Source organism: Lepus europaeus, chromosome 3, assembly GCF_033115175.1.
Source record: "Lepus europaeus isolate LE1 chromosome 3, mLepTim1.pri, whole genome shotgun sequence".
Taxonomy (NCBI): domain Eukaryota; kingdom Metazoa; phylum Chordata; class Mammalia; order Lagomorpha; family Leporidae; genus Lepus; species Lepus europaeus.
The window spans coordinates 22,913,066-22,935,192 of record NC_084829.1 but is presented as its reverse complement, the minus strand read 5'-3'; the positions used below and the strand labels follow the sequence as shown (position 1 = coordinate 22,935,192).

Genomic DNA, 22,127 nt, shown 5'->3' with positions numbered 1-22,127 from the left:
CTCTCTCTCTCTCTCTCTCTCTCTCTCTCCTTCTTTCTCTGCTGCTCTGCCTTTCAAATAAATAAGTAAATCTTAATCTTCATTTTAATGAAATTATTTCAGAGTTTATGGCTTTAATAAAATGCGTGAAGGAGGCATGACAAGAGCAGCAGAGATGCGGGCAGTAGCAACGCTCTCATCCCACACCAGCAGACACCGAGGACAGCTGTGCACGCACCAAAAGGTGTGCAATGAGTCTCCTAGGGCTGCCATAATGAATCACTGTGGGCTGGGGTTGCAACAACTGAATTTTTTTCTCTCATAGTTCTGAGCCTGGAAGTCCCAAATCAAGATGTCCACAAGGTTGGTTCCTTCCAGTGGCTCCGAGGAAGAACCTGTCCCAGGCATCTCCCTAGCTTCTGGTGGTGGATGACATTCCTTGAAGGTCCCTGGCTCATAGCTGCCACTCTCCAGTGTCTGCCTCCACCTTCACATGGCGGCCTTCCCACTATGTGTGCCTGGGCATCGTCTCCCATGGTCTTCTAATAAGGACACCAGTCGTATTGGATTGAGGGCTCATCCCAATCAGTATAACCTTATCTTAACTAACTACACCTGCAAAGCCCCTAGTTCCAAATGAGGACATAGTCTGTGATTCTGGATAAACATGAATTTGGGGAGGACACTATTCATCCTATGACCCAATGATACAGTCACATTTTAACTTGAATTAGACAGCTGCACATTCACTCTGTGTTTACTCACTCCTATTTCCTGTAACAAGGCCTGGCATAACCAGGGTTCCTAATCCAAGGCTGCTTAGTGATGAATGAATGAACCTTTGATGCAGAACCAAAGTCTGTCCTAGGAATGTGGATCTGCTGAATGATGGCCTCTCTTACCTAAGCCCCACCCCCCCTCTCCAGGGTCACTTTGACCAGCAAGACTGAGAAGGTAAAAGAAAACCCCCATGCTTGCAAAGAAACCTGAGTGAAGAATCCTTAATGTTTATAGCACCCCATCCCCAAATGCACCCTGCATTCTCAGCCACACTTAAATCAACAGCAAACCTTTAAATACACTAAACTTGCTTTGGTGACTTTCTAAAAGATCCAGCCTAACCAGCCTCTCTCTTTTCACACCCATATGGAATCACCCACATGCAAATATAAGTGGCAACAGTGAATTTTATGAGTGATGGTTAAAGAATATCCAGACAACTGGCACAACACTGTTTCCGAGTGTTGTCTGTGAGGGTGTTTCTGGAGGAGCCCATCATTTGACTTGGTCGATGAGTAAGGAATGTTCACCTTCACCAACATCGGTGGTCACCACCCAGTCCAGTGGAGCCCAAACAGAACAAAAGGGAGCAGTAGGATGAATTCCTTCTCTCTCCAGCAGCTGGAACATCCATTTTCTCCTGCCCCCAGACATGACACCAGAGCTTCAGGTTATCGGGACTTTGGGCTCCAGGACCTACAGCAGCAACCCCACTGGATCCCAAGGCCTTTGGCACTAACTGGGAGTTACCCTGCTGGCTCCTCTAATCTCCAGCCTGCAGATGGCAGGCAGTGGGTCTTCTCACCCTCCATAATCATGTAAGCCAATCCTTGTAATAAATCTCCTTACTCATACATGAGAGGTCTTCAAACATGTTCGTGGGAGGGGCAGGTGTTATGACATAAAATGTTAAGCCACCGCCTGCAATGCCAGCATCCCTTATGGGTGCCAGTTTGAGACCCAGCTACTGTTTCCAATCCAGTTCCCTGCTACTATGCCTGGGAAGGCAGCAGAAGATGGCCCAAGTATTTGGGCTCCTGCAACCAACATAGGAGACTAGGATGGAATTCCAGGTTCCTGGTTTCAGCCTGGCTCAGCCTCAATCACTGTGGCAATTTAGGAAGTGAACCCGTATATAGAAGAGTTCTCTCTCGCTCTCTCTTTCTCTCTCTCTTTCCCTCCCTCCCTCCCTTACTCTGGCTTTCAAATAAATAAAATAAATCTTTAAAAAGAAGTTGTTCATGGGAAAAGATAATTAAAGGATAAGTTTATTTTGGAACAAAGAATTTTTTAAATCCATGCATAGTTTTTTCATAATATGCATTTTCCATGAACTTTTTGAGACCTCTCATATATATTAGTTTCAATTCTTTTAATATTAAAAAAATTTAATGTATTTGAAAGGTAGAGCGAGAAAGACAGGCAGAGAGATCTTTATCCACTTCTCAAATGCCTACAACAGCTGAAGCTGGGCCAAGCCGAAACTAAGAAACTAGAACTCCATTCAGGTCTGCCACGTAGATGGCAGAGGGCGCAAGGACTTGAGCTATCCCCTGCTGCTTCTCAGGGTGCCCGTGAGCAGGGAGCTGGAACTGGAAGCAGAGCCAGGACGTGAATGCAAGCCCTCCAATACTGAATGCGGGCATCCTGAGTGCAGTACCTTAATGACTTCGAAACACATCAACCCCTCAAAATGGTTTTGTATCAAATAAACTTACCCTTTATCTTTCAGTTCCATTTTCTGTGAACTTATTGAAATATATATATATATATATATATATATATATATATATATCATCCTATTGGTTCTAAATCTCTAGAAACTCTGATATTAACACCTAAGCACAACTGGAATAAACACACTGGGGAATGAAGACATATGACACTAGGTAAGCTTACAACACAAGTGATGAGAGAAGTGTCCGTGGCCACCAACTACAAATGCTGTGCACCAGGGACAAGGTGAGTTCAATCAACAGCAACACAGCCAGTGGAAGCCAGATGAGGAACCTCCTGCTACCCCACCAAAATAAACAACTCTAGGGATAGGGGAGACAAGGAAGAGTGGCAATCAGGAAGCTTACAAAGAAGTGATCTTTGACCTGGGTTTTAAAATGAGGTAAGAGTTTTCCAGCTTGACAAAGATGGGACAAGAGACAATGGAGATGAGAAGTGTAAGTAAGGCACAGGCAGAGACTTGAACTAACCTAGCACATGTCTGGTCCCAGCACCCACAGGAGTAGGAGACAGGAGAGGAGGCAGCTTGGCAAGGCCAGATCATAGCCAGCTCTGCAGTTTAGAACCCCGTCCTGGTGAGTGGAGAGCACACAGACTGGAGATGGGGTTTGTGGCAGGAGGCACACCCATCATAACAAAGTTGCAGCCTTCTGCTGGCCCCAGGTGGTGGCAGTGGGCATGAGGATGGAGCAGTGGTAGACACTAGTGACAGTCAGGCTGCTGAGCTCCAGGAGCTGGTGACACAGGGATTAGGATGATGAGAGGGAGGTAGCTGGCTCTCTGGGGTATCCAGGCACCTATCTCATGTTTCTGTGCTTTAGAGAAGCCATTCTCTCTGCCTGGAATATCTTTCCTCCTGCCTAGCATACAGCATCTCCAGCTGCCAGCACTGTGCCGTTATAACTCACTGTGGACCCACGAATTGGTGCAGAAATAAAAAATGAGCATTCCTGTCATTATTTATTTACTTATTTGAAGGGCAAACAGACAGAGGGAGAGACAGACCGAGATCTCTCATCCACTGGTTCACTTCCCAAATGCTAACAAAAGCTGAGACGCGGCCAGACTGAAGCCAGGAGCATGCACTTCAATCTGGGTCTCCACATGGATGGCAGGGACCCCAGCACTTGAGCCATCATCTGCTGCCTCCCAGGGTGCACATTAGCAGAAAGCTGGGATCTGAAGTGGGGCTGGGACTGAGTCCCAGGCACTCTAATATAAGATTGAGGCATCCAATGTGGCAGTATAGCTATTGCACCAAATGCCTGTCCCCACTTCCTGTCTCTCTATAAGAGAAACAGATAATAATGTACTTTGGCAAAAGTCCAAATGTCTTGTTCAATAATTTAACCGATATGGCCGGAGGAGCTAGTGACTAGTAAGTATGAGTCTCCTGGAAACAAAGAACAAAGGACTGACAAATACTAGGGTATCTATTTCATTCATTTACTGAACTATTAAGAGCCAAGAGTTTGGCCGGTGCCTCGGCTCACTAGGCTAATCCTCTGCCTGTAGCGCCAGCACCCCAGGTTCTAGTCCCTGTCGGGGAGCCGGATTCTGTCCTGGTTGCTCCTCTTCCAGTCCAGCTCTCTGCTGTGGCCCGGGAAGGCAGTGGAGGATGGCCCAAGTGCTTGGGCCCTGCACCCACATGGGAGACCAGGAAGAGCCACCTGGCTCCTGACTTCGGATCAGCACAGCATCAGCCGTAGCAGCCATTTGGGGGGTGAACCAACGGAAGGAAGACCTTTCTTTCTCTCTGTCTCTCTCTCACTGTCTAACTCTGCCTGTCAAAAAAAAAAATAGCCAAAAGTTTGGCAGGTATCAAGATAGTGGAAGAGTGACAAGGAGATCTGCTCTAAGCTAGGTGAACTTAGCATAAAAGGAAGTGGAGACAGTACAATCTCAGGGGAAAGTTGCAGGGAAAACTGCAATGGGGGGCCTGCAAAAGCAGTGCAAATGCCTTAGAACTGAGCAGAAGGCACAGATGTGCAGCAATGAGTACGGACACAACAAAGAACCCAGCAGCCTGCTCTGGCTAGCAAGGTGAGATCAGATCCAACACTACTGATGCAGCTGGAGGGAGAGCCTAGTGGACTGCACCATTTTTTAGTCCATCCTGGAACCCTAAAAGGAGCAGGGTGACTGCTCACCCAGAGAGGGGAAACAAAAAGTGGTGAGTCTCTCTTTCCTCTTCTGTACCAGTGCCCTGTGGCTAGCTGTGGGAGAGCTGGTGCCATTTTGGACATAAGCAGGTAGCAATTGCTCCAGCTCTCTGGTGAGCACCCAGCAACTACCAGGGACTGCTGATAGGAGCAACCACAGCAATTTGAGTCAATTGACAGGGATGGTCTCCACCTTGTCATCAGGACAACAACACCAGCTCCACCTTGCCCACCTGTCAAGGGGCGGGGAAGGGAAGCCACCCCAACTGAAGGGAAATGCAACCCACGGGGACTCCTGTATGTGTGCAGCACAACTGTGAAAGGAGTGGGGCTGTGGCCAGCAGGTATTGTACATGCATGTGATCCAGGGATTCTACCAGAGAGAAAAATCTGGGTTCCTCACTGACTTGAAATATGGCTGGGGGGATCAGGCTTGATTGGTTGGGGCAAAGCACATACAAGCAGCAGCTCTGGGAACCCCTCAGTTTCTCTGTGGACAGGAGAGGCTAGTAGGGTGTAATGGACTCTCTTGCACTCCTTGACCATGGGAACCCTGGGTGCTGAGATAGACATCATTATAAAAGAATGTAAAGGCAGGAAATCCCTGAGTAAAAGTAAAAAAAAAAATCCAAAGTAAACAATATGAATATTTATGGAAAAATGGTAGGGCCATGTCACTAGTTACCAATAGTCACCTTGAATGTAAATGGCCTCAACTCTCCAGTTAAAAGATACAGAATGGACTAAAATAAGACTCATCTATTTTCTGCCTACAAGAAACACATCTCATGAACAAAGATACAGGCAGACTGAAAGTGAAAGGATGGAAAAAGATATTCCATGCTATCAGAAATCAAAAAAAGGCAGGTCCTAATATCAGACAAAATTGACTTTAGCACAAAACTGTTAAAAGAGATGGAGAAGGGCACTATGTAATGATTAAGGGGTCAATTCAACAAGAACACTTCACTATAATGTATATGCACTAAAATGCAGGGCGCCTGGCTATTTAAAAGAGAAGTTAATGGATATAAAGGCAGACATAGACTCCAATACAATAACAACAGGAGACTTCAACACCCCACTTTCATCAATGGACAGAACAACCAAACAGAGAATCAATAAATAAACAACAGAGCTAGTTGAAACTATAAACCAAATGTACCTGACTGATATCAAACAGAGTTGCAGAATTCACATTCTTCTCATCAGTGTATGGAACTTTAAGATAGACCATATAGAGGCCATAAAGCAAGCCTCAGCAAATTCAAAAAAAATCAAAATCATACCATGCATCTTCTCTGATCACAATAAATTGAAGATGGAAATCAACAACTCCATGTGCAAACACACGGAGACTGAATGATAAGTTCCTGAATAAACAGTAGGTCATAGAAGAAATCAAAGGAGAAATAAAATATTTCTGGAAACGAATGAAGACGACAACATATCAAAACTTGTGGAACACAGCAAATGCAGTGTTAAGAGGAAAGTTATGGCCAGTGCCATGGCTCAATTGGCTAATCCTCTGCCTGCGGCACCAGCACCCCAGGTTCTTATCCCAGTTGGGGCGTCAGATTCTGTCCCTGTTGCTCCTCTTCCAGTACAGCTCTCTGCTGCAGCCTGGGAGGGCAGCAGAGGGTGGCCCAAGTGCTTGGGTCCCTGCACCCACGTGGGAGACTGGGAGGAAGCACCTGGCTCCTGGCTTCGGATTGCCACAGCATCGGCCATAGCGGCCATTAGGGGAGTGAACCAATGGAAGGAAGACCTTTCTCTCTGTCTCTCTCTCACTGTCTATAACTCTCTCTCTCTCTCTCTCTCTCACTGTCTAACTCTGCCTGTCAAAAAAAAAAAAAAGAGGAAGTAATAGCAATAGGTGCCTATATCAAGAAATGGGAAAGACATCAAATAAATGAGCTATCAATGAATCTCAAGGACCTAGAGAAACAACAACAAACCAAACCCAAAATTAGTGGGGAAAAATAATTAAAATTTGAGAACAAATAAACAATACTGAAAGCAAAAAGACAATACAAAAAATCAGTGAAATGAAGAGCTAGTTTTTTTAAAAAAAAATAAAATTGACACAGCAGTGGCCCAACTAACCAAAAAAAGAGGGAGAATATCCCAATCAATAAAATTAGAGAGGAAAAAGGAACTCTAACAATAGATAGCACAGAAATAAAAAGAATCATCAGGAATTACTACAAAAAGGTATATGCCAACAAATCTAGAAACCTAGAGGGAATGGACAGATTCCTGGACACACACAATCTACCAAAATCGAGTCGTGAAGACATAGAAAACCTAACCAACCAACAACCAGGAAGAAAATTCGGTGAGACTCTCCCGACAAAGAAAAACCCTGGACTGGATGGCTTCACTGCTGAAATCTACCAGACATTTAAAGAAAAATTAATACCAATTCTTCTGAAGCTATTCAAAACAATTTAAAGGGAGGGTGTCCTCTCAAACTCCATCTATGAATCCAGCAACACCTTAATTACTAAACCAGAAAAAGAAAAAAACAGAGAATGAGAACTACAGACAAATATCCCTGATGAACATAGATGCAAAAATCCTCAACAAAATACTAGCCAATTGAGTCCAACAACATATCAGAAAGATCATCCACCCCAGATCAAGTAGGATTTATCTCTGGTATGCAGGTATGGTTCAACATCCGCAAATCAATAAAAGTGATACATCACATTAGCAAATTCAAGAACAAAATCCATATGATTATCTCAATAGATACAGAGAAAGCATTTGATAAAATACATCATCCTTTCTGGATGAAAACCTTAAGCAAATTGGGTATAGAAAGAACATTCCTTAACATGATCAAGCCAATCTATGACAAGCCTACAGCCAGCATCCTACTGAATAGGGAAGAATTGGAGGCATTCCCACTAAGATCCGGAACAAGACAAGGATGCCCACTCTCATCACTGCTGTTCAATACAGTCTTGGAAGTTTTAGCTAGAACCATTAGGCAAGAAAAAGAAATCAAAGGAACACAGGTTGGGAATGAGGAAGTCAAACTATCCTTATTTTCAGATGACATGATTTTAGATATAAGGGATCGAAAACCCTCCACTGAGAGACTATTGGAGCCCATAAAAGAGTTTGGTAAAGTGTCAGGATATGAAATCAACATACAAAAATCAATAGTCTTTGTATACATAGACAGTACCATAGCCAAGAAAGAACTCCTAAGATTAACCCCATTCACAATAGCTACAAAAAATATTAAATACCTTGGATTAAATTTAACCAAAGACATCAAAGATATCTATAATAAAAATTACATACATTAAAGAAAGAGAAGAAAATACTAAAAAGTGGAAAAATCTTCAGTGTTCATGGTTTGGAAGAATCAATATCTTCAAAATATCCATACTACTGAAAGCAATTTATAGATTTAATGCAATCCCAATCAAAATATCAACAACATTCTTCTCAGATCTAGAAACAAAATGATGCTAAAATTCAGGTGGAAACACAAGAGACCTCAAGTAGCTAAAGTAATCTTAAACAACAAAAACAAAGCTGGAGGCATCATAATAACAGATCTCAAGACATACTACAGGGCAGTTATAATCAAAACAGCCTGGTGCTGGCACAAAAGCAGACATGTAGTCCAATGAAACAGAATAGAAGCTCCAGAAATAAATCCATGCTTCTACTTCAAATTTACCTTTGACAAAGGAGCAAAAATCAATCCCTGGAGCAGACAGTCTCTTCAACACATGGTGCTGGGAAAACTGGCTCTCTGCATGCAGCAGTATGAAACAAAACTCTTACCTTACGCCTTGCACAAAAATCCACACTTGATGCATCAAAGACCTAAATCTACAACCCAATACCATCAAATTACTAGAGAACATGAGGGAAACCATACAAGACATGGGCATAAGCACAGGCAATCAAAGCCAAAATTGCATATGGGATTACATCAAACTGAAAAGAGTCTGCACTGCAAAAGAAACACACAGCAAAGGCAAGAAGTCACCAATAGAATGGGAGAAAATATTTGCAAACTATACAACTTATAAAGGATTAACTTCCAGAATCTATAAAGAACCAAAGAAACTCAACGGGGCCAGCGCCATGGCGCACTAGGTTAATCTTCTGCCTCAGCAACAGCATCCCATATGGGTGCCGGTTCTAGTCCCGGTTGCTCCTCTTCTAGTCCAGCTCTCTTCTATGGTCTGGGAAAGCAGTAAAGGATGGCCCTGGTCCTTGGGCCCCTGCACCCACATGGGAGACCAGGAGGAAGCACCTGGCTCCTGGCTTTGGATTGGCGCAGCTCCAGCCATTGAGGCCATTTGGGGAGTGAACCAACAGAAAGAAGACCTTTCTCTCTGTCTCTCTTTCTCACTGTCTGTAACTCTGTCAAATAAATAAATAAAATCTTCAAAAAAAAAAAAAAAAGAAAGAAAGAAAGAAACTCAACAACAATAAAACAAACAATCCAGTTAAGACATGGGCAAAGAACCTGAACAGAGATTTTTCCAGAGAGGAAATTCAAAGGGCCTACAGACACATGAAAAGATGCTCAGGATCATTAACCATCAGGGAAATGCAAAACAAAACCACAATGAGCTTTCACCTCACTCCCGTTAGAATGGCTCTCATCCAGAAATCAACAAACAAATGCTGGCAAGGATGTGGGGAAAAGGGTACTCTAAATCCACTGTTGGTGGGAATGTAAACTGGCACAACCACTGTAGAAGACATTATGGAGGTACCTCAGAAAGCTGAATGTAGACATACCATTATGACTCAGCTATCCCACTCCTGGGAATTTACCGAAAGGAAGTGAAATCAGCATATGAAAGAGTTCTCTGTACCCTCATGTTCATTGCAGCTCAATTTACAATAGCTAAGATAGGGATCAACCCATATGTCCATCAACTGAAGACTGGATAAAGAAATTATGCGATATATACACTATGGAATACTATACAGTGGTTAAAAATGAAATCCTGTCATTTGCAACTAAATGAATGCAACTGGAAACCATTATATTTAGTGAAATAAGCCAGTCCCAAAAAGACAAATATCATATGTTCCCTCTGATCTGTGGTAACTAATAGAGTACCTAAAAGGTAATTTATAGGAGTGAAATTGACATTTTATGATGCGATGATTTTGAGCAGCACTTGTCTTGACGGTTCAGGACAATGTTTTTTGTTTGCCTGTTTTTTGGTTTTTGGATTTTTTTACATATTTCTTCATTGTATTTGTTGGTCCCTCTTCTTAGTGCAGGGTTAATCTTATGAGTATAAAGTTAACTGAAAATAGATCTTCGTTAAAAAAAAAATAAATAAAAATGGGAATGGGAGAGGGAGGAGGAAGAAGGATTGGAGTATGTGTGGGAGGGAGTAAGAGTGGAAAGAATCACTATATTCCTAAGTTTGTATATATGAAACACATGAAGTTTATATTTCTTAAATAAAATTTAAACAAAAAGAAAGAAAACAAGAAGAGCCAAGAGTTCTTTTAAGTACAGTGTGCTCTGGAGGGAAACCAAAAGATGAAGTTTGTTGATGAGACACTATGGGATTATGATCCCTTTAAAGATTACCTTTACTGCTACAACTCCTTATTTTGTTATCTCTGCTGCTCTTATATTTTCAATGTTTTTCTAGTTACACATATCATGAAAAAATAAAGTTTATGAGTCTGCTTCAGAAAAGCTGAGAACGTGTGCTCCACAGTGACGGACGAGCAGCAGCTGTGACACCACGGCCATGAAGATTTAAATCCTGAATTCCGAAACAACTGTTCCTGCCTTCCTAAGCCTTTTCATAATTGGACAACTTAGTTGCACAATTTTCGAAGTTCATAGAAATGAGCTGTGGGTTCTAACTTCTTATTTCATTGCTTCTTCCCCAGCAACTCACCAAATAAGACACAATGCAACCTGAAATCCAGCCCTTCCCTTCTCTCTCCTCTCCCTCTCCCTGACCTGCCTGCTGAGAACAGAACCAAACTCACAGGGAAATGATGTGAACAACACAGAACGTGTTGCAGGAACAACTCTGCTTTCATCTTCATTCCTTAAGATTCACATGAATCTTGAGGAACCAGTCTCAACCCAGGATAGAATTTTCACTGATCAGGAGACAGGTGGCCTGCCAGGTTGAGATCATGGTGACAAAGTCTTTATGACTCATCTAGACCCTTGCTGCGCTCTTCCAGTTGTTAGAGGTCTACCGGACCTGGGGAAGGGGTGGGGTGGTCAGGGGACACTCAAAGGGTCAGGGCGACAGCTACTTACCAGTTTGTATGGAAGAATTTCTGTACGACTAGCTGGTAAGAGATAAACACCAACCCTTACCATAGTGGTTAGCAAACTTTTTCTGTAAAGAGCCAAATGGTAAGTATTTTAGGCTCTGTAAGCTATACGGTTTCTGCAATTTTAGCTCAAAAGCAGCCACAGAAAATACATCATGAAGAATTGCCTATTCCAATATGAAGCTACAGATCAGGCAGCAGGACAGACACAGCCTCAGGCTACAATTCGCAGCTCTTGTCTTCCATTAGTAGAGCCAACAGCCTTACAGAACATCAAACCTTCGACCTGGGGCAGGTGTTGTGGGGCAGCCAGTTCAGCTACTGCTTAGGATGCCTGCATCCCATACTAGAGTGCCTGGTTCAAGTTCTGCTACTCTGTTTCCAACCAGCTTCCTGCTAGTGCACCTGGAAAGGCAGCAGATGATGGCCCAAGTCCTCGTGTTCCCGCCATGTGCACAGGATACCAGATGGGGTTCCAAGTTCCTTTTCAGCTGCCCCAGCCCTGACTATTGTAGGTTATCTGGGGAGTGAACCAGTGGATGGAAGATCTCTCTCTCTCTCTCTCTGTCTCTGCCTATTAAATATATGAAAATAAACTTTTTTTTTAATCTGCAACTTTACCCTCAATGGCACAGAATCTTACCAACAGATTCAACCAGCCCCCAATGCTTCCTAAGTATGCACTTGGTGTTTACAGATTCCAAGAGACTGAGTCAAAAGCAGAAGTGAAATCCCCTTCCCCAGATACTCACCCAGAAAAATCAGTAGTGAGAATTCCATAGTGGAAGATGTATATTCGGCTGATGTGGCATATGGTAAGATACCCCATGGCTACAAAGAAGGAGAATCTGAAACCAAAGACACAGATGGCCACATCGTTACACATGACAATAATGCATCCAATAGGCATGTCTCTTCTTCCCCTCCAGCACCTTCCACATACATTTGGTCTCAAAGTCCTGTCCTACCCAGTTACATCCCTGCCCATCTCCTCTCCTCACCTTCCCACTCCCACTCCCACTGTTCTGAGCCCATCTTCTCTTCACACCTGAACCAAAGCAGTGGTTCCCAGCCTTAGCAATATAATGGGATCAAATTACAGATGCCCAGGACCCAACTCCAGGTACTCTGGTTTAACTGGCATCAGGTGCACCTGGCAAGTGTGTTTCCAAAGGACAGCCAGAGCGGGAACCATGGACCTGTAAAGGCTCACAATCAGATTCTCCTCTTCTCAAACCATCATAAAATGAAAATCATCAACATGGGCTAACCACTCCCTCCTTTAGACACTTTCTCTTGGCTTCCATGCTTCTTGTTTTCTTCCCACCTTTCTGGTTAATTCTTCCAAGGCTCCTTGCTCAGCTTATCATTCTCTGCCTTTAAATGTTAGCATCCACCATGCTCTGCCCAGGACCCTCCCTATGCAGACAGAGAGGGTGAGAGACAGGGAGAGAGGGATCTTCCATCTGTTGGCTTACTCCTCAAATGGCCACAATAGCTGGGGCTGGAAGGGGCCAGTGGCAGTATACATGGAAGGGGATTGCATGGCAAGACAGGAAGGCAACTTGGCTTAAATAACCAACTCTTTCTAAAGAAATTCCCTCCAAGACCACACCCCTAATGACCTAAAGACCTCCCACCATGCCCACCTCCTAAATCAAGCCTCCTTAAATCAAGCATCTACCCTTAGCCCGTTCACAATTCGCATGAATACATTAGCCATCAAAGTAAGACTGCAGACCCAGCCCCAAAACATGGGCCTCTGTGGGACATCCAAACTATTTTACAAATCCTACCAGATGGGGCACTTGTTGAGTGATTAGGTCATAAGGGCTGAGTCCTTGCGAATGGGATTAATGCCTGTAAAGAAGAGATTCCAGAGGGCTTTTCCACTCTTTCCATTATGTGAGGGCACAGCAAGATGGCAGTCTGCTACACAGAAGAGGGTCCTGCCTGATCTCAGATTCCCAGCTTTCAGAATTATGAAAAATAATATCTGTTCTTAATAAGCCACTCCATCTACAGTGTTTTGTTACAGCAGCCCAGGCTAAGACTACTACTGTATCCCTGATGAGACGAGGCTCTGTGTTGACAAGGATGGTCATGTGTGTTTTCTTCACCCCATCTACCTACTGGGCATTAAATGAGCAAACGACCATATGAACGCTACTCTTCCTGAAAGTCTCCACTGGATTCTACTATCTCCAAATCAAAAGGCTTGAACCCAGCATACAAGCTGATTCCCACACTAAGCTCCACCCTACCTCTCCAGATCAGCTCCAGCCATGCTCTGCATCCAGTTGACATCCAAATTACACGGGGCTGCTCATACTCCACAACTACATCCTATATTTTTAAGGCCACATGTCTTTCCACATGCCCCTCCCTCTGGCTCACCTTCATTCTCCATCCTAAAGTCTACTCAAATGGCAAAAAAAAAAAAAAAAAAAAAAAAAAAAAAAACAAAACTGCTCAAATGGCAAAGACTATATAAATATTTACAAATCTGGAAAACCTCCGAAAGCTGATACACATCTGGTCCCAAGCATTTTGGAGAAGGGATCCTTAATCTATACCCTGCAAAAAGGTCTTTCCCTATCTGAGGTCCATCCTAAACCATTTCCAAACCAGGAAGATTGTCTGGAAAACCACCCACAAGCAAACAACTAAGGTAATAACGAACAACAATCCCCGCTAAGAGCTGAAGCAGGAGCAGAAGAGAGCAATGCCCTCTTCCGGTACCTGTTCCCCTTTCGGCAGCCAGTCCATGAGGCTCAAGGCAGAAGCACAGAAGAGATTCAAAGAGGAAGGCTTCCAGGACCATTTCCAATGCAACCATTTCCAATGCAGCTACACAGGAGTGAGAACCAGACCCTCTGCTGGCTCCAAGAGTAAAACACGTTCAAATCAACTGTTTCAATGAGATACCACCTGTCAAGGCCAAGAGCAAGATCTGGGCCCCACTAAACAGGACAATGAATTCATGCCCTGGCCAGACCCGAAAACTCTAAGGAATCCAAGAGAGGTGGCATTTTGAAGGTGGAACAACAGGAAAGCACAGGCAAAAGTAATCTGAGGTGTCAGCTGGCTCAGTGATTATTTTAGGAAGGAGGGGTGTGCGTCTGGCACATGAGGACTGGCAACACGTTCCTTGTTGATCTGAGTGGTGCTCACCCTCTGAAAATTCATCCACTGTATACTTATTTCTCTTCCCAAGCTTTCATTTCCTTATGTCAGAAAAACAAATCCATATCCCATAGAGTTGTTCTAGAAACAGTATATTTGAAATACTAAAATATTAAATTATATATGAAATAATAGTTTATATGTTAAAAATAATTAAGTATAATCTATTAAAGAGAGAGTGGTCTAGGACAAGGTACAAACGTAGGACTCCAAAAATGATAACCACACCACCAAGTTCCCACACAAGGCTGGCCCAAGGAGCTACAAGCTATATTCTGCTCCAGTTGGCTCACGAATGATGAACTGATGCCTTGACGGGGATGGGGAAGGAAGCAGGGACTCTCCAAACAAGTCCTGAATAACAATCAGTCCAGAAAGATTAGTCCCATCAGGCAGCAAATACAAGCCCTCCTCCCCTTTCCCAGGCCAGGTGACTGGACTCCTCCTTCTGGCCCTGTGAAGTGCACAGGGGAGCAGCTCACAAAGAATCAGGAAATGATAGTGTGGAAGAGAACCTGCACTGAAATTACTACAAACCCTAGGTTTACATCAGGAAATCTGAAGAGGAGGGAAACTGTGTAACTTGTCCAAACCCACGCTGCTGGAAGACCCAGATTTCCCGACTCCAGCTAGTGTTCTTCCCCTCAATCAACGGGAAATGATTCTGGATTTCTGAGTCCATCCATGGGGAAGCATGGACTCCTCCCTACTTCCGCAGCAATACTGGCAATCACGCAAGCAAAGCACCAGGAAAAGAATTTGTTCTGGCCTCATTCCCTGTTGGTCTGTGACAGAGCCGTCTGCTACCACAGTGTGACCGTGGTGAAACAGCCACAGCCTGGATGGAAAGTGCTCAGCTCTGTAGGCCAGACTGGAATTCCGTGAACCCTGGACCTGACATGGAGCACATGTGTATGCAGGTTCTTGGCCTGCTGGCAAATGGATGCCTCCCATCAGCATCTCACAAGTGCAGGCAGAGATAATAAATTACAATTTGTAAGCTAATTAGATATATGCTATGATATGCATCCTTATTATTCATCATTCAATTGCTTCCAAAATCATGCTTAGGGAAACCCAAGTAACTTCACATGCTCCCTCCCCCATTTAAAAAAAAAAGAAAAAAGCGGTTGTCTAAGTATTTTGTCATTATACAAAGCATTTATAAATCCCATTCTTTCCAGATTAGAAAAATGAACTTATTTTTTCCCTCCTGGAAGTAAGGTTACCATTGTCTTCAAGGAAGGCACTGAGGAGAGAGAATTAGAATCCAGATTTTCAGAGCTCGTTGTACACTAAGTTGAACTGATTATAAAGTTAAAGATTTGAAAACCAAAAATTGAGTCTAAGTAACTGTAAGAGACTACATTAAGAAGTTAGATTTCAATTTTCAAGAAGGAAAAGTATTGTGCTAACAGTCATTAATCAGAGTTTCAGAAGTGGAAATGCAGTATCTGCTTTTTAGAGGGCATCAGAAAAGAAGTCACACAAGGGTAGGTATCTTTTGAAAGAAATTCAGTCATTCATTCCAGAAATATTTATTGAGTTTCTTCTTGTGCCAGGTATTGTTCTCGGCTTTGAAGCTACAGCAGCGAACAAAAGTCTTTGTTTTCACACAGCTGCCATTCCAGTGCTCTTAAGAAGCAAAGTAAATACCAAGTTTTCAGAAAGACCACAGTAACTGAGACAGTGCAAACACAGATGCCCAGGTATCTCAACCAATTATCCAAGCATGTAGCCTTCAAGGTAGGATTCAATTACTCCTGTACCTTGAAATCAAGACATCACAGTAAAAATATCTTCCTTTTTAATCATTTTATTGTATTCACTTAAGACACACAATTTAGTAAATTTTGACATATGTAATATACCTAGTAGACATACACTACTCTATCACTTCCTAAAACATCATCATACCTCCTTGTCATCACTTTCAACATCTCCCTGTACCACCACCCCAGGCAATCTCTGATTTTCTATCACTATAGATTAGTTCACATTTTCTAAAACAGAAATCAGAGTGGTTTCCTTCACGTAGCATATTTCAGAGCCATTCACACCATTGTGTGTATCAATCATTCATTTCTTTGTTTGCTGAGTAGCAATCTACTTTGGTGAACATTTGGGTTATTTGGGTTTGGGGCTATCACAAATAGAGCTACCTGACCCTGATGGATGCTCTCACCACCTGAGGCACAGTGTGCAGCACCCCTGTTTCATGAAGCCATCTCTGAAGATTCCCAGCCTAGCACTCCCTACTTTCTCCCGCTGGTAGCCTACAGAAGCTAGGATGTACCACTTGCGAAAAATGGGGAAGACACACATTTACCCTGGAATTACATATCAAAGATCATAAAAACCCACCCTGCCTTGTTCCCAGTCTCACCTGTGAACATTAGATACGCTTGCAGTAACCATGATTCCATAACACATTAACACCAGCACAAAAAGATGTATAGAGTACCTTTAAGACATAAAGGGGGGGGGAGAACATTGAATATATTTCATATTAACATAGCTACTGCCCACTGTACTGCTGCCACTTCACCCCCTCTCTTACCAGAAAGCAAATGATCAGTTAACTCATGTTTATGTAAGAGAAAAATCAATCAAGTGGGATTGCTCTGTGTAATTAAGATACTGTATCTTGAAATGACATCAGGAAGTCAAGACATAGTTTGCCAGCTGCAACATTAATAATGTCAAGAATCCATAAAAGGAATGCTTGTACTTTTTTCTCCTATACAATTGACAGTGCAGAGGAAGTTCTTTCTTTGGGACTATATTATTATTATTTTTTTTAAGTTTTAAAGTACCAGTACTGGGGCAGGGTTTGGCATAGCTGTTAAGATACCACGTGGGATGACACATCCAATAACAGAGTGGTTGGGTTCTGGTCCTGCCTCCTCTCCCAATTCCAGACAAGGTGCACCCTGGGAGCCAATGGATGGTGGTTCAAGTACTTTGGTCCATCCCTGCTACCCATATGGGAGCTCATATTGACTTTCAGCATCCTGGCTTCAGCCTGACATTTGGGGAATGAATCAATGCATGGAAGATCTCTGTCTGCCTGTCTGTTTGCCTCTTCCTCCCAGCCCCCGCCCATGTCTGTCTAGACTCTGTCTCTCTCTCTCTCTCTCCCTTTCTCTCTCTCCCTTTCTCCCTCTCCACCTTTCAAATAAATAAAAATAGCTACACAATTTTTTAAAAAATAATAATAAAGTACCAGTACCAACACTAAGCTTCCTCATATACTAAGACTTTTACCTAGAGAATGATTCCAAATACTCTTCTTTTCTCAAATTTTTGTTAAGGATAAGGAGAAATATTAGAGTATCTGGAATAAATTCACGAATTTCTTGAAGATGTACTTCTATAAATGTTGGTCCCTGTTTAAAATTTCTTCCCAAGAAATGCTCCTCCCAGCACAGGTGCCCAGCTTACCTGACAGAGGGAAGTCCAGGCCACTGGTTTTTTTGTTTGTTTGTTTTTTTCTTTCTTTTTTTTTTTTTTTTTTTTGACAGGCAGAGTGGACAGTGAGAAAGATACAGAGAGAAAGGTCTTCCTTTGCCATTGGTTCACCCTCCAATGGGCGCCGTGGCCGGCGCACCGCGCTGATCCGAAGGCAGGAGCCAGGCGCTTATCCTGGTCTCCCATGGGTGCAGGGCTCAAGCACTTCGGCCATCCTCCACTGCACTCCCGGGCCACAGCAGAGAGCTGGCCTGGAAGAGGAGCAACCGGGACAGAATCCAGCGCCCTGACCGGGACTAGAACCTGGTGTGCCGGCGCCGCAAGGCGGAGGATTAGCCTATTGAGCCACGGCACCGGCATAGGCCATTGGTTTTAACAGAGGTGCACTACAGTCATTGTTCTACTCTGACAACGTGCAAGACCAACAGCAATGTCTCTAGCAGTAATGCATGAAATATACCACCATCTACTAAGATGAGGAAAAGTTCCTCCCAGGGAAAGATTAAACCTTATATGACCTGGGATGGGAGAGATGCACATATAGAAGTCTAGCATTTTTTAAAAGATTTCCTTTTTACTTATTAGAAAGGCATAGTTACAGAGAGACAGGGAGAGTCAGGGAGAGAGAGAGAGAGAGAGAGAAAGAGAGAGAGAGAGAGAGAGAGAGAGAGAGGTCTTCCATTTACTGGTTCACTCCCAAAATGTCTGCATTTGAACCCAGCTTCTTCTGGTCTGCCACATGGGTGGCAGGGGCCCAAGCACTGGGCCATCTTCCACTGCTTTTCCAGGTGCATTAGCACAGAGCTGGCTCAGAAGTGGAGCAGCCAAGACTTGAACTGTGGCACCCACAAGTGATGCCAGCATTGCAGGCTGCAGCTTAACCCGCTACGCCACAATGCTGGCCCCAGAATCTAGTTTTAATAAAAAAATTCAATGCACTGATTTCCAATGGGTAGCCAATTTCCTGGAGATTCCTGCAACATCCCCATTATTTTACATATTTATAATATTACAAAATGTTACAAGATGGCATTTCTTATCTTAATGTAATATTAAGAATACTGTCACAAAACATCCAAAAGATAAAATATGAGAACTATGAAGCTCATACTCACCAGCCAAAACAGAAGATGGAGAAATAGATGCCCAAAAGGGTGGCAAAGGCATGGCGGACCTTGGAACTGGTTTTACAGGGAGTTAAGTAGATGCGAAACCAGAAGGCAGCACACAAGGCAAAGAGCTGGCAGGCCACAAAATTCACCTGGGGGAGGAAAAGACAGAGGAAAAAATCTGACGTTCTGTTGCCTACACATGAATTTGCTCTTGGTTTCCCATATTTCTATATCAAGAGTGGATTGGGTTTTATTCCCTAGGAGAGTACTGGTTTAAGATGAAAGTCGAAGGTAACAGTACCCTTGTGGGGTATCAGAAGGGACAACCCCAACAGTTTCTGCTCCAACCCATAACACTGGCCAAGGTTGCTTTCCCAGCCCAAGCAGGGGCTTTGTGGGTGAAGGCCTTGCTGACTGCGAGCCACCCTTAAGAGGAAGACTGCATTCTCCCTGAGATGCAAAGTCAAGTCAGAGACTTCCCTTATGGATACCTGTGAAATCAAATGCATCCCCAAAGGGATCACCAGTTATTTCTGACTCTGATGCTTTCATTTTAATTTAGCACCAAATAAGCAAGAGTGTTCCTCAAATTCACGCTATAATGCTTCAGAAGAGACCTAGCCCTACACTGAACTTCCGACGCCCAGCCTGGCCAACTCTGCAAGACAGGCACCAGATTTCTTTCAAAACGCTTCAGTGATCGATTTCGCAAGAATATTCTACCTGAAAGAAAACATAAACCAATCCTCAGAGACCTACAGGGAGGATCAGGTGATTTTAAAAACATAACAAACATGGGGCCGGCGCTGTGGCGTAGCGGGTTAATGCCCTGGCCTGAAGCACCAGCATCCCATATGGGTGCCAGTTCGAGTCCTGGCTGCTCCTCTTCCAATCCAGCGCTCTGCTTTGGCCTGGGATAGCAGAAGATGGCCCAAGTCCTTGGGCCCCTGCACCCGTGTGGGAGACCCGAAGGAAGCTCCTGGCTCCTGGCTTTGGATTGGCGCAGCTCCGCCCATTGAGGTCATCTGGGAAGTGAACCAGCGGATGGAAGATCTCTCTCTCTGCCTCTACTTCTTTCTGTAACTCTTTCAAATAAATAAAATAAGTCTTAAAAAAAAAAAACAGAAACAGAAACATATCGCTGCAGCTTAAATCTGTAGAAGTTAAATTCCAAATCCATTAAATGGCTTTAACCATTCGTGAAAACTAGAGAAGTAATTTGGTCTCTTCAAAGTATTCTGAATAAAATACTTCATCAAAAAAGATTGAAGATATGAGTAAATTTCAATTTCAGGGTCCTTGGTTTCTCAAGCTACAACACTGCAACTATTAATGAAACTCAGTGGGGTTGTGCTATGGGTTGGGGCTGGTGAGCGCAGACGTCAGCTCCACTTGAGCTCCCTTTGTTTTCCCAATTAAAAAAAAAAACACTTTGGGCCCATAAATAATATTACATTCAATGAATTTTTATTTAATTTTTTTCATTGGCTGTATTGTTTCCCCTCTATTTGGAGAATATTCCTCACCAAACTTTCCAAAGTTTTGTTCCACCTTCACTTTCTACTATGAAAGACAGAGAAGAGCAGGCAGTTAGCCTAATGGTGAAGATGCCCACATTTCACATTGGAGTACCTCGCTTTGATACCAGGCTCTGATTCCTGCCTCTTGCTTCATGCTAATGCAAACCCTGAGAGGCAACAGTGATGGGCTCAAACAACTGGGCTCCTGTTACCCAGGTGGGAAACCTGGCTTCTCCACTTCCAATCCAGCTCCCTGCTAATGGCCTGGGAAAGCAACAGAGGATGGCCCAAGTGTCTGGGTCCCTGCCACCCTTGTCGGAGACCTGGATGAAAGCTCCTGGCTTCAGCCTGATCCATCCCCTGAACCAGCGGATGGAAGATATCTTTTAGTCTCTCTCCCTGTGTAACTCTTTCAAAATGATTAAAAAAAAAAAAATCTAAAAAAAAAAAAAAAAAGACACCTGTGAGCACATGAAGCCCAAGAAGGATGTACCTGCCTCACCATTCTTTTTAAGTGTAATATGGGATCCCTGGAAAAGGCTGGTACGGAACTCCCTGTTTACTTTTTCTGACCCATTTCCCCTTAATAAAGCCCTCACATTCCTGTGTATTTATCTCACTTTCCAAATAAATCCTGAACTTAAAAAAAAAAAAAAAAGAGTAACATGGGAGTATTTGCTAGAAGCCATAACTTTTGGTTGACCCCTGGAAAACTATTCATTGGATAACTAAACACTGAATACTAGGAAAAAATGCAGAGACATTATTTACTGGGGAAAAAAATGAAAGCAAAAGCCAGCTAAAAGGAGGACAAGAGAGAGAGTAATCATGGTAAACATTACCAATAGAATAGAATGCCATCATTAAAAATGGTCTTATAAAGCACCTCTAATAAAGCATTCACTATAGCTAATAAAAAGAAAAGTATAAAATTAAGTATGTACTTACAATTATGTTTAAAAAGTAGCATATAAAAAAGGCAAAAATAACATGTAAAACTGAATATGTCTGTTTTATCAAGATGGCAAGAATATAGGCAAATTTTTTTTACAAATTTGGAATTGTAAAACTCCATGCGGAATTTCCCATACACTCACTACACACACACACACACACATCTTTCTCGATTCTATTTCTGCATCGCCAGGATTGAATTTACTAGCACCTACTACAAATAAAGTTTAGGGATAGGTTAGGCATCAATGCAAGAAATCAATTGTGGAAGAATTTAATCCTAAAGAAAAGCACACTTCTTCCAGGCAGCAAAATGTCAAGAGTAACAATGTGGGTGGTTAGAAAGAGTGGAAATATGTACCCTGATCTTTAATAAACCCTTCACATTTAAAAGGAACACAGGCAAAGCTTTTACATTTCTACTCATCCACTCCCTCCAGAAAGCTGCACTTTCGTTCCTGACATCCAGCAATATGCTCTCCACAATTAGAGCATTGTGTGGGCCCTCCTGCATATGGAAACAAGAACAACTGTTTCGATCAGACTCCTAAACACAAGACTGACATAACTCAGATCCAGCAAGAGCTCAATTTCCACCCCTCTTGCAAGATGTCAAAGGCACTGCAATAATAATAATAATAATAATAATAATAAAATACACGCCCAATTATTTGGCTTCTTATTTCACCAACTACAGTCCAGCTATGCTGCAGTTTTCAAACACAAGTCTTAAATCTTTCTATTCTACTGGGCTGCCAGAAAGGCATTAGGTGGGGATCACTATTCCAAGGCCTTCTTATTCCTGTCCCCCCCAAAAAAAATAAAAAAAAAACTTTGCCAGGAGCTAAAAACATTGGCCCTTCCTCCTAACGAAGAGAAGTAAACAGGCTATTTTTAACAAACAGTAAATATTAACAGTC

General features: G+C 43.0%; 1 protein-coding gene across 5 annotated transcripts in view; it reads right to left on the bottom strand.

Moving 5' to 3' along the window:
- The window catches only part of MBOAT1 (membrane bound O-acyltransferase domain containing 1), a 245,629-nt gene that overhangs the window by 174,862 nt on the left and 48,640 nt on the right, over nt 1-22,127 (bottom strand). For all 5 annotated transcript variants that reach the window (XM_062185359.1, XM_062185362.1, XM_062185351.1 and 2 more), the window contains exons 2-4: nt 18,737-18,882; nt 16,537-16,614; nt 11,717-11,812 (exon numbers count right to left, since the gene is read on the bottom strand). In XM_062185359.1, the coding sequence (XP_062041343.1) occupies nt 11,717-11,812; nt 16,537-16,614; nt 18,737-18,882 (320 nt within the window). The remainder of the gene's footprint in view (nt 1-11,716; nt 11,813-16,536; nt 16,615-18,736; nt 18,883-22,127) is intronic.